At 41.7% G+C, this 12,794-nt stretch overlaps 1 protein-coding gene across 1 annotated transcript in view; it reads right to left on the bottom strand.

The window, feature by feature from the left end:
* Nucleotides 1–11,997: 11,997 nt before the first annotated feature.
* Nucleotides 11,998–12,794, bottom strand: part of HEPHL1 (hephaestin like 1) — a 45,766-nt gene continuing 44,969 nt past the window's right edge. The window contains exon 20 of the mRNA XM_070943668.1: nt 11,998–12,222. Coding sequence (XP_070799769.1) covers nt 11,998–12,222 — 225 coding nt within the window. The remainder of the gene's footprint in view (nt 12,223–12,794) is intronic.

Genomic DNA, 12,794 nt, shown 5'->3' on the forward strand with positions numbered 1-12,794 from the left:
AACAGCTCTTATGATGAGGCGGCAAGGCAACCTATAGTGTTTAATTCAATTTTTATAGCTTCCCATGTCAACCCAATTGACTGGTTGCTAAACTCGAGCAGGGGGTTGGACTAGAACAGCTCCAAAGTCCCTTCCAATTCTGTTATTACAGAATAATAAAGATTTGGGGGGGGGGGTCCAAATCTGGTTTTCCTGGCAGGCGTTTTATCAAGAACTTTCTATGGCAATCAAGAAATAATTCTGACTCTTGAAGGCTGTCATTTGTAGGGCACATACAGCAACTGGCTGAGGTGTCAAAAAGCTAGTTTACACATAACATTCTGTACATATTGACTGTGTTCATAGCTCATGCCATCATTCAATAAATTATTTGTGGAACAATCTATGTTTAGTTTCACATACCAATGTTTGTGAGAAGCCATAGTTCAGAGCAGTGGTGAAATCCAATTTTTTTTTACTACCAGTTCTGTGGGCCTGGCTTGGTGGGCATGGTGTGGCTTGGTGGGTGTGGCTTGGTGGGTGTGGCAGGGGAAGGATACTGCAAAATCTCCATTCCCACCCCACTCCAGAGAAAGGATACTGCAAAATCCCCATTCCCACCCCACTTTGGGGCCAGCCAGAGATGGCATTTGCCGGTTGTGCGAACTACTCAAAATTTCCACTACCGGTTCTCCAGAATCTGCTGGATTTCACCCCTGGTTTAGAGATCATAATAGTTCATATAAGGAAGCCAAGAATTAAATCTACTACTATTGGGTTTTCAAGATAATGTTATTATACACAAATATATAATGTTATTATTCTCCAAAGCTCCTGAAGGTTAGATAAGAAGCAATGGATGGATGCTCATCAGAAGGAGATCCAACTTGGAACCAAGGAGAAATTTCCTGACGGTAAGAATAATTAGTGAGTGGAAAAGCTTGTCTCCGGAAGTTGTGGGTGCTCCATCATTGGAAGTTTTCAAGAAAAATATTGAACAACCATTTGTCCATGATGGAATAAGGATTCCTGGCCTGAGCAAGGGGTTTATTTATTTATTTATTTATTATATTTATATACCGCCCTTCTCCCGAAGGACTCAGGGCAGTGAACAGCCAAGATCAAATACATAAATATAAAAATTAAAAACAATTTAAAACCAGATTAAATACTTTGGCCCATAATTAAAAACATCCCATTAAAATCCAATTTAAAATTTAAAATCATTAAAATTAGGCTAGCTCGGCTTGCTGGAATAACAAAGTCTTCAGGGCATGACGGAAGGTGCACAAGTCCGGGATCCTCCGTACCTCCGGGGGCAGCTCGTTCCAGAGGGCAGGAGCCCCCACTGAGAAGGCTCTCCCCCGGGGGGTTGCCAGTCGACATTGTCTGACCGACGGCACCCCGAGGAGCCCCGCCCTGTGGGAGCATACTGGCCGGTGGGAGGCTGTCGGTAGCAGAAGGCGGTCCCATAAGTACCCAGGTCCTAAGCCATGGAGCGCTTTAAAGATGTTAATCAACACCTTGAATCACACCCGGAAGTCCACTGGAAGCCAATGCAGCTTGCGCAGGAGAGGAGTTACATGGGAGCGCCCCGCCGCTCCCATAATCACCTGCGCGGCTGCATTTTGGACCAGCTGGAGCCTCCGGATGCTCTTCAAGGGGAGCCCCATGTAGAGAGCATTGCAGTAGTCCAGTCGGGAAGTGATGAGGGCATGAGTGACCATGCGCAGAGAGTCCCGATCCAGAAAGGGACGCAACTGGCGGATCAGGCGAACCTGATAAAAAGCCCCCCTGGCCACAGCCGTCATATGCTCTTCTAAAGACAGCCGCGTGTCCAGGAGGACACCCAAGTTGCGAGCCCTCTCCGTGGGGGCCAATGACTCGCCCCCAATAGCCAGCGATGGCACCAGCTGGCTATATCGGGACGCCGGAAGCCACAGCCACTCAGTCTTGGAGGGGTTGAGTCAGAGTCTGTTTCTCCCCATCCAGAGCCACACGGCCTCCAGGCACTGGGACATCACTTCAAGGGCATCATTGGGGTGGTCTGGGGTGGAGATGTACAGCTGGGTTGGGCTAGAAGACCTCCAAGGTCCATCTGTTGGAGCTCTATAATAATAGAACTCCAGAAAATCATGTAATTTTGTTTCCTGAACTTGAAGTACATGTAGTCCTCAACTTACAACGGTTCACTTAATGACTATTCAAAGTTACAACAGCCCTAAACAAAGTATCTTATGATCATTTTTCACACTTATGACCATTGCAGCATCCCCATGGTCATGTGATCAAAATTCAGATGCTTGGCAACTGGTTCATATTTATGACGTTTGCCGTGTCATATGATCACCTTTTGTGACCTCCTGACAAGCAAAGTCAATGAAGAAGCCAGATTCACTTAACAACCATGTTACTAACTTAACAACTGCAGTGATTCACTTAACAACTGCGGCAAGAAAAGTCGAAAAATGGGGCAAAACTCACTTAACAAATGCCTCAGTAACATAAAATTTTTGGCTCAATTGTAGTCATAAGTTGGGGACTACCGGTATAGTGATGGGGAGCACAGAGTCGTCTTTCTTTTGGGGTTCAATGACTCTCCGGAACCGGCCTCATGCAACTGGAAGGGACAGGAACCTGTGTGGTAAGAACTGTGGAGCTACCCACAAAAATCCACACCTAACTCTGGAGTCAATTCTCATAAAATCTCTTCAGTATTTCTTGGCATGTAGAAGAGGATGGGAAGATGGCATAAGAGGACTATTGATATGGCCTTGAAGAAAATCAACAACCATTATATAAACATTAGCTTAGCCCAGGGGTCTGCAACCTTAAACACGCAAAGAGCCATTTGGACCTGTTTCCCACAGAAAAAAAAACACTGGGAGCCACAAAACTTGGATGGGCGTGGCCAATTCAATGTCACTCACTTCCACCAGTCACATGACCACCCCTAGCCACGCCTACCCTGCTGGTCATTAGGACAGAGAACCGGTTGTTAAAAAACACCGGGAACGATAAAACCCAGTTGATCTCTCTTTCTCTTCCTCCATTCCTCCCCCCCTCCTGCTCTCTTCCCCTCTCTCTCTGTATTTCTCTATGTCTCTATCTCTCCCACTCTCTCTGTATCTCTCTGTCTCTGCCTAGGCCGCTTCTCTATCCCCTGCCATTGCCCTTACCTTCTCAGGCCAGGCGAGGAGGGAAGAGTGAGGGGCGGGGCCAGCCTGTGGTGGGATCACCCGACAGGGAGCCACAGCAGAGGGCCCAAAGAGCCGCAGGTTGCTGACACCCGGCTTAGCCCATAAAGATATGAAAAGGTTAGGACGCGGGGAATCAAGATTGCCCTACTTTTCTTTTCTTTAATAAAGAAAGGAATGTAAAGAATCTCTGTCAGGCATTCAAAGTTCTGCTATAACATAACAATAGTATTATATTTCCAATATTTCAGGCAGTTTCTTGACATGGTTTACCTCAAAAGGTTGACAGCTACCTTGTAACTTGGCACGGTCTATGAATTTAGCTACTTTTGTATTCCTCGGGATTATCCTTAGGCAAATAAGATTTTGGAACATTTCAAAATGCTCAAAAGTTGCTTGCTACTAGAAAAGTATATACATCCAAGATATGTTGTTCTTATGTCAGTTGCTGGATCTCTTCCAGCCATAACACAATGTTCATAATCATGGTTAACCTTCTTTTAAAGAAATCAAGATGACACTGGCTCACATGAAACTTCAGATATTGGTTTGTGAGAATCACCCTGTATAAATCTCAGATTCATTCCACACCCTACATTCCTGTTTATAGTAAAACGAAGTAAAAACAGTTTTCCTTTTCCATCAACTCTTCGGGAAATTGTATTGTTTTAGATGCTAATTAATTAATGAGCAAACCATGATTCATCTCTAATTTCTGATCCCGTTAATTAAGTGGTATTTATTATGAATAATAAATCATTATTTTCTGAAATGAAATAGAGCAGAAACTGGTTGGTTGAAAAAAATAGAAGTGGAAGCTTTTGGTTCCTCTATTGAGCACAGAAAGAACATGTGAATCCAATTATTTTTGCAGACTCATAGCTATTCTGGCAAAATATAATTTAGTATGACGTCTGAGTTGACTCCTGAATGAACTGCAGATGGTCCTTGACTTACATCTGGTTGCTTAGCGACTGTTCCAAGTTATGACAAACCCCCAAAAGATACTTACCCTCCCAGTTCTGAAGTTCCAATGATGAGGCACCTCTTCCCTGCAGTCACATGACTGCATTTCAGGTACTCAGTATCTGTGTCCTTTGGTCACATGACTGCAATTTATAATGTTTTTGCTGGAAACCACTGTTCATTTCCAGTTTTCAGCAAAAACACCGCATGATGAAAAATGGGTTCACTTAACAGCTGTGGTATTAATGTAACAACTGCAGTGGTTCACTTAACCACTTCATAAAAAAAAAAAAAGGCCAATTCATGAGGACCAAGCGGGATTTATTGAGGGCAGATATATGAAGGATAATGTAAGGCAAGTAATAGACTTATTGGAATATCTTGATAAGAATAAACAGATTTCTGCAGTGCTGGTTTTTTTGGATGCGGAGAAAGCCTTTGATAGAGTGGATTGGAACTTTCTACTAAAGACTTTAAAAAAGATGGGCTTTGGGGACCAATTTATACAGTCGATCTCAGCAATTTATCAAGAGCAAAAAGCACAGATTATTATTAATGGAAGTTTGATGACAGAGTTTAAAATTGAAAAAGGAACAAGACAGGGATGTCCGTTGTCCCCACTTTTATTTATATTAACATTGGAAGTCTTGCTAAATACAATACGGGACTCAAAAATTTTGAAAGGTATAGTGATAAGGCAAGAGGATTATAGAATAAAGGCATTTGCAGATGATCTGGTTGTTACCCTATCACAACCAATGGAATCAATAATCCTGATGAACGACATTATACAAGACTATGGTAGAGTTTCAGGTTTTAAACTGAACTCAAAAAAGACTAAAATGATAGTTAAGAATATGACACAAGATCGTAAACACGAGCTTGAAAGGAGGGCAGGTTTTGAAATTGTACCTAAGGTAAAATATCTTGGAATTCAGGTTGCAGAATCAAATATGAAATTGTTTCAAAATAATTATGAGGTGTTGTGGCGAGAGGTTCAGAAAGACATGGAGACTTGGAAAAAGCTGCAACTGTCTTTACTTGGAAGAATAGCAGCAGTTAAGATGAATATTTTGCCAAGATTTCTGTTTTTGTTCCAAATGATTCCGGTGCTTAAAAGTGATAAACAACTGAAAGTCTGGCAGTCTGGTGTGAATAAGTTTGTCTGGAACGAGAAAAAGCCGAGAGTGAAATTGAAAATTATGCAAGATGTTCCAGAAAGAGGAGGCCTTAAACTCCCAAACCTACAGTTATATTATGATGCAGCAGCTTTAACTTTAACAAGTGACTGGTTTGGAAATAAAAAGGCTGGAATATTGAATGCAGAAAGTTTTGATCTTGAATTTGGATGGCATGCTTACTTATTCTATGAAAATAAAGTGGATAAAGTATTTAAAAGTCATATACTTAGAGACTCCCTGATGAAAGTTTGGAAGAAGCACCGACTCAAATGGGATTATAAAATACCGCTATGGCTGGATCTTGGTCATACCTTGTGGAATACAAATATAATGTCACTCGGGGGGTTTTTATATAAAGAGGTTCTTTTTACAGATGCGGGCAGATGGCAGCTGAAGACATTGCAGACACTGTTGGACGAAGGGATTAATTTAACCTGGTTACAATATAATCAATTACAAATGAGATGGAAAGAGGACCAAAAAACTGGTATTATGTTGCATGAGGAAGAATTGGTTAGACATATAAGAGAGAAAGGTCCAATGCATATTAAAAGGCTTTATAATGTTTTGTTAGAAAGAGATTCAGAAACGGAATTAGTTAAAGATTGTATGATTAAGTGGGCACAGAATTTTGAAGAACCAGTGATGCTGGAAACTTGGGAAAAAATTTGGGTTCAGAATGTTAAATTTACACAGTCGCAAAACCTGAGAGAAAATTTTTATAAAATGTTTTATAGATGGCATTTAGATCCTAAAAAGTTGTCATGTATGTACCCTAATGTTCAGCCAAAATGTTGGAGATGCGAATGTTTGGATGCTACGTATTATCATGTATGGTGGACCTGTAGGAAAGTTAAGGCTTTTTGGATAAAAATTTGGTGGGTCATGCAGAATGTTTTGAAGAAAAAAATTCAATTTTCTCCACAATTGTTTTTATTGGGTATAGTTAAGGGTTTTACACGGAGTGAAATAAAACTAATATTGTATATGATAACAGCAGCAAGATTGTTGATAGGTAAATACTGGAAGAATGAAGCTTTGCCTACTATCGAGGAATGGACTTTGAAGATGGCCAGTTTTGCAGAGATGGCGAAGATTTCAGCGTATTTAAAAGATTGTTCACAAGAGACTTATGAATGGGAATGGAAAAGGTGGATAGAATATGTTCAGAACAAATACCAAACTAGAAAGTATCAAATAGCTTTTATTTGAAAATAATGTATTAGAAATATTTTAATGTAAAGAGACAAAGAGGAAAAATTATATAGGGGGAGGGATGGGTTCAGGTTTATTTATTAGTGTTATTAGTTATGAGTATGTAATAGGGAAGTCTGGGGGGGGAGGGTTAGGGAGGGTTAGGGAGGATGGGAAGTTTGGGGAGGGTGGTGGGGGGGTGAAAAAAGGGGTGAAAATGTAATTGTAAAACTTTTGCAATAAAAAAAAAAAAAAAAAAAAAAAGGCCAATCAGATTGATAACATCTGTTTTATGTGATCTGTTTTATGACCGTGATGACTTACAACCATAATGGGCAGGCTCCATTACGGTCATAAGTCAAGGGCTACCTGTAACCAAGATTTGGGGGGGGGAATAGAAAGTTAATTTACATTGAGAAACTTACTGCTTCTCTCTGGTAATCAATAAAATTCAATTAGAATAGAATAGAATAACAGAATTGGAAGGGACCTTGGAGGTCTTCTAGTCCAACCCCCTGCCTAGGCAGGAAACCCTACACCACTTCAGACAAATGGTTATCCAACATCTTCTTAAAAACTTCCAGTGTTGGAGCATTTACAACTTCTGCAGGCAAGTTGTTCCACTGATTAATTGTTCTAACTGTCAGGAAATTTCTCCTTAGTTCTAAGTTTCTTCTCTCCTTGATTAGTTTCCACCCATTGCTTCTTGTTCTACCCTCAGGTGCTTTGGAGAATAGCTTGGTTCCCTCTTCTTTGTGGCAGCCCCTGAGATATCGAAACACTGCTATCTTGTGTCCCCTAGTCCTTCTTTTCATTAAACTAGACATACCCAGTTCCTGTAACCGTTTTTCGTATGTTTAGCCTCCAGTCCCCTAATCATAGTTGTTGCTCTTCTCTGCACTCTTTCTAGAGTCTCTACATCTTTTTTACATCGTGGCGGCCAAAACTGAATGCAGTGTTCTAAGCGTGGTCTTACCAATCTTAGATTGATCCAAATTCAAAAGAGCCAGAAAAGCACAGGTAGTTTTCTGTCTCTCCCTATAATGGTTGAAAAGTTGTAACCAAGCTATAAAAGAGAAATGTGAAGCACACACATTTCTAAATGTAATTTCTCTCTATCCTATATTCTATTCTATTGCTATTATTTCTATGCTAGTTATTATTACTACAATTACTTTATTATACTACTATTCAATTATTGTGACAATATGTCCTCTTTTTCACTATATTTTATCATATTATTAGAGTAGCAATAGCACTAGCACTTAGACTTATATACTGCTTCACAGTGCTTTTACAGCCCTCTCTAAGCAGTTTACAGAGTCAGCATAATACCCTCAACAATCTGGGTCCTCATTTTACTGACCTTGGGAGGATGGAAGGCTGAGTCAACCTTGAATATTTTCAAGGTTGAAAAATAATAAGAATATTTTCTTCTTACAAATTCTGATTTGCCTTCTGCCTTACAGGTAGTCCTTGACTTACAATTGTAATTGGAACCATAAATCATTACAGTTATAAGTAAAGGCACCCATTTGACAGGAAGTGAGTTTTTCATCATTTTTGAGGTGATCATTAGGTAAATATGGATAGAGATAATCAGAGGTGGTATTCAGCCGGTTCTGGCGAACTGGTAGCGGAAATTTTGAGTAGTTCGGAGAATCAGCATATACCACCTCTGGCTGGCTATTCTATTCTATTTGCTGCCTCCCAAGTTCCAGCTGATCGGCTGAGTCTTCTTTTGTTGCCCTGCACAGGAGAACGGAGCTGGAAAGCAGGTTAGTGAGGTGGGGAGGGAATGGAGATTTTACAGTATCCTTCCCTTCCCCTGGAGTAGGGTGGGAATGGAGATTTTACAGTATCCTTTCCTTCCCCTGGAGTGGGGTAGGAATGGAGATTTTACAGTATCCTTCCCTTCCCCTGGAGTGGAGTGGGAATGTAGATTTTACAGTATCCTTCCCTTCCCCTGGAGTGGGGTGGGAATGGAGATTTTACAGTATCCTTCCCTTCCCCTGGAGTGGGGTGGGAATGGAGATTTTGCAGTATCCTGTAAATGTTTTATTACCCAAAGTAGTTAACTTCATATCACTTGTTGCTTGTATGTGCACTGAGAGCTTCTGCACTGGAGACAAATTCCTTGTGTGTGTGTCCAATCACACTTGGCCAATAAAGAATTCCTATTCTTGTTCTGCTCTGTCCTGTCCTGTCCTGTCCTGTCCTACTCTACTCTACTCTACTCTACTCTACTCTACTCTACTCTACAGTAGTGGCCAAAACTGTGGAATCCTTTTGGGAAAAGTGTATTTTTGAGGTTTGATGGCTAACTGCTACTGTAACTGCTATGCTAATAGCAAATCCTTCATAAAAGTTATTGCATTACATTCTTGATTAAATAGTCTTTCCATTGATATATAATTTTATGGTATTACTAAAAAAAATAGTGCTATTAGCTAGTTTTAGAAAATACACTTTTCCCAAAAGGTTTCCACAATTTTGGCCACTGCTGTATTCTGTTCCGTTCCGTTCCATTCCGTTCCATTCCATTCCATTCCATTCTATTCTACATAGTCCTCCATTTATAAGTTCATTTAGTGACTGTTCAAAGTTACCACAGCACTGAAAAAAGTGACTTATGACCATTGTTCAGAGTTACAACCTTTGTAGCATCCCCATAATCGTGATCAAAATACAGTCCTGCAGAAAGTCAAATTAGAGGGACTCCATTGATCTGGGCCCAATGAAGTGATAATAGGCCTTGTTTTTCTGGCAAACTACAACAGACATGAATGTCAAAACAATGAATAGAAGCACTATTCCAGTGAGGAAAAGCACTTGGAGGACAGAACCAGCTTCTTCCACGTCCAGCCAATTGCCAAAGAACTCTATTTCTGTTCTTCCATTACCTGTTAAAAGAGAAAAATATGGTCATCTTGCCTTACATTAAGAATTGGCAACATGGCGCACAGCTCCAAGTGAGGATACTATTAGGAAGAAAGGCTTCTGGCTGCTAGCAGGTATGAGCACAGCCTTCTCTGCTATTCGTTAAAATAGCATGAGAAGGCGGCTGATGCATTAACTTTCATGAGTAGGCATTTTAAAGCAGCTGGGTCACTTTTCCAGACTCGCACAGAAGCTTGAAAAAAACCAGGCAGCTTCCAAGAGTAACAGGAGGGGGGCTGCTAAGAATAGAATAGAATAACAGAGTTGGAAGGGACCTTGTAGGTTATCTAGTCCAACCCTCTCCTCAAGCAGGAGAACCTACACCATTTCTGACAGATGGCAGTCTGGTCTTTTTTTTTGAAAGCTTCCAAACCTACAACTTCTGAAGGCAACTTCTGTTCCACTGGTTGATTGCTCTCACTGTCAGAACATTTCTCCTTATTTCTAGGTTGAAATTGATCAGTTTCCATCCATTATTCCTTGTCTGGAAAATAGGTTGACTCCCCCTCCTTTCGCTGACAGCCCTTCAAGTATTTTCCACTACCGGTTCATCCGAACTGGTCCAAACCAGTATGAACTGGCTGAATACCACCTCTGCCTACATGGGAATAGGCATTCAGTACTTAAAATATGACACTTCTCAACTGGATTTCACCATAAACTTTCCATTCATAAAGCAACTAATGATTACACTAAGAATAACTAAGCAGTGGTATTCAACAAACAGCAACAGAAAAACAGGTTAACATCTTGAAAAAAAAGGTCTAGCATTATTCAAGATAGACCTCCTCACATTTTTAAACGAAGCCCCTATCAATTCCTTAGAGATTTGTTGCTAGATAAAAGTGTGTAGGTGTGAGTGTTCCTAAGCTTTGTGGAGAACTATTATCCTTCATGCTCCAGACTGGAGAAAGTGTGTAGATCAAGGAATGACGAATGAAACTATGGATGAATATGGATGAATAATGAATGCAAACTGATCAAGGAGAGATTCAACCTAGAAATAAGGAGGAAGTTTCTGACAGTGAGAACGATCAACCAATGGAACAGAAGTTGTGGGAGCTTCATCACTGGAAGCTTTCAAGAAGAGATAGGTCTGCCATCTGTCAGAAATGGTGTAGGGTCTCCTGCTTGTGCGTGGGGGGTTGGACTAGATGACCTACAAGGTCCCTTCCAACTCTGTTAATCTGTTAATGAATTAAACTCTGCATAGCTGACATTTCATAGCAAGGATAGCAAATAGTCATTGGCATTTTGTTTGGGTTAGGGCCTCGTTTGAGAATGGCTCCTTAGAAGAATGGGTCAGGTGATTCCAAGCTGCCTGCTCCAGTTAAATCAGGACCTAGCCCAGGACTTGTTCCTCCTGGGCTAATATAGCCATCTAACTCACAGGAATTTTATTTATTTTTTTAAATTTGATTTATATGCCGCCCTTCTCCAGAGACTCAGGGCGGCTTACAATGCATTAAGCAATAGCCTTCATACTTTTGTATATTTATACAAAGTCAGCTTATTGCCCCCACAAACTGAGTCCTCAATTTACCCACTTTAGAAAGGATGGAAGGCTGAGTTGACCTTGAGCCTGGTGAGAATTGAACTCGCAGTAATTGCAGGCAGCTGGATGTTAAATGCTGCCTTAGGAGGCATTAGCCTCCTACGCCACTCAGGTTCCTACGCCACTCAGGAATTGCACTGCCAGACATTCTGAACTGAAGTGTCAGAAGGCAGAGAGATGCCAAGTGCTTGCTTGCATAGGACAATGTCTTGGGTATCAAAATTTGGTCAGCATGCTTGGATGACTGCAGTCCTCTCACCTGAATAAAGGTACTGAGGTTATGACCTCCAGTTTATTGCTAAAGAGTCACTCAGGCCTTGAAGTAATGTTTAAAGAGGAGAGACATTGGCACTGCTTGTGTTTCTGCCTTGAAATCTATTCTGACCTAGGCTTCCCCAAACTACGAAGCAGACTCCTTGTCCCGACAAAAACCCCTTTTTATTAAGTTGAACTATGAATTCTTCTCATTCACATCCAGCAAAGTCTTTCAAGGGTGAAATTATAGTCACAGACCTTATCTGGCTTGGAGAGCTGCCAGGCCGATATCTTCAAAACTTGGCAAGAAGTCTCTGAGAGTCACAAACCAATTAGGCAAACTAAGAGCCTTGATAGTACAGTGGTCTACGCACCCTGTTATTAACACAGCTGCCTGCAATTTACTGCTGGTTCGAATCTCTCCAAGGCTCAAGGTTGACTCAGCCTTCCATCCTTTCTAAGGTAGGTAAAATGAGGACCCAGTTTGTGGGGGCAATAAGCTGACTTTGTATAAATATACAAAAGTATGAAGGCTATTGCTTAACACATTGTAAGCCGCCCTGAGTCTCCGGAGAAGGGCGGCATATAAATCAAATTAAATAAATAAATAAAATAAATAAATAATTGTTTCCTGCAAACTCCACTCCCCTGTATTCCCTCTGGGAGGGGCCATTCATTGCCCACCTGTGGCCTTACTCCCAAGTTGACCCTTGTTCTTTAGGTGTTCCCTTCATCTGGCAACTTTGTGCATTTGCATACTGGGAACAGGCTCCAGCTGTTCATCTGCCTCACTGATGTCTGACTCTGAAGGCAACTGATAACTGGCATATGGCCCTGGCCCCCTCTCTGTCTGCGACGCAGAGCACTGCTCAGAGCCTTCCCCAGACTCCAGGACTGGCCCATGTTCCTCCCCAACCTCCTTACTGTCTGAATCTGCTGCCAACTCCACTGGCCGCTGGCGGGTCACAACAAAACCTTTGTGCTTAGTAGACCATCCTGAAGCATCAGATCGTCATAACCTGAGTTTTCATCTCCTTGAGCTTTGGAACTTTGTCTAAGATTGAAACTGGATTGGCTTCTGACGTCTGGACTAATGCACCCATGATTCTTTTTTGTGTTTCTCTCACCATAAATATCCTTTTAAAATTTGAACTAAATTAAAACAGTGCTCTAGCCACCTTGTGTCTCTATGCCCAACCTAGGCAGCAGTGGGTTTCACATATTCTTACCAGGGGTGGGTTCTACTTACCTTTATTACCTGTTCACAACGGGATCGTGCACACGCATGCGCAGAAGCTTCTGCGCATGCGCAGATCGCCTATGATGACATCCGGGGGGGGCGGAGCCTCTTGCTGGTTTTACTACTGTTTCTTGTGAACCGGTCCGAACCGGGGGCAACCCACCACTGATTCAGTGCATGCGCACTGGTTTGCCCCGTGCGCATGCACCCAGTTTTCTGCATGCTTGCTGTGCACGCACCTTCCACATATGGACCTGGCTTTCCGCGCATGGACTTTGCTCGCACGC

The sequence above is a fragment of the Pituophis catenifer genome, unplaced genomic scaffold (genome assembly GCF_029215685.1).
Source record: "Pituophis catenifer annectens isolate HBS135680 unplaced genomic scaffold, rPitCat1.0.hap2 SCAF_4, whole genome shotgun sequence".
Taxonomy (NCBI): domain Eukaryota; kingdom Metazoa; phylum Chordata; class Lepidosauria; order Squamata; family Colubridae; genus Pituophis; species Pituophis catenifer.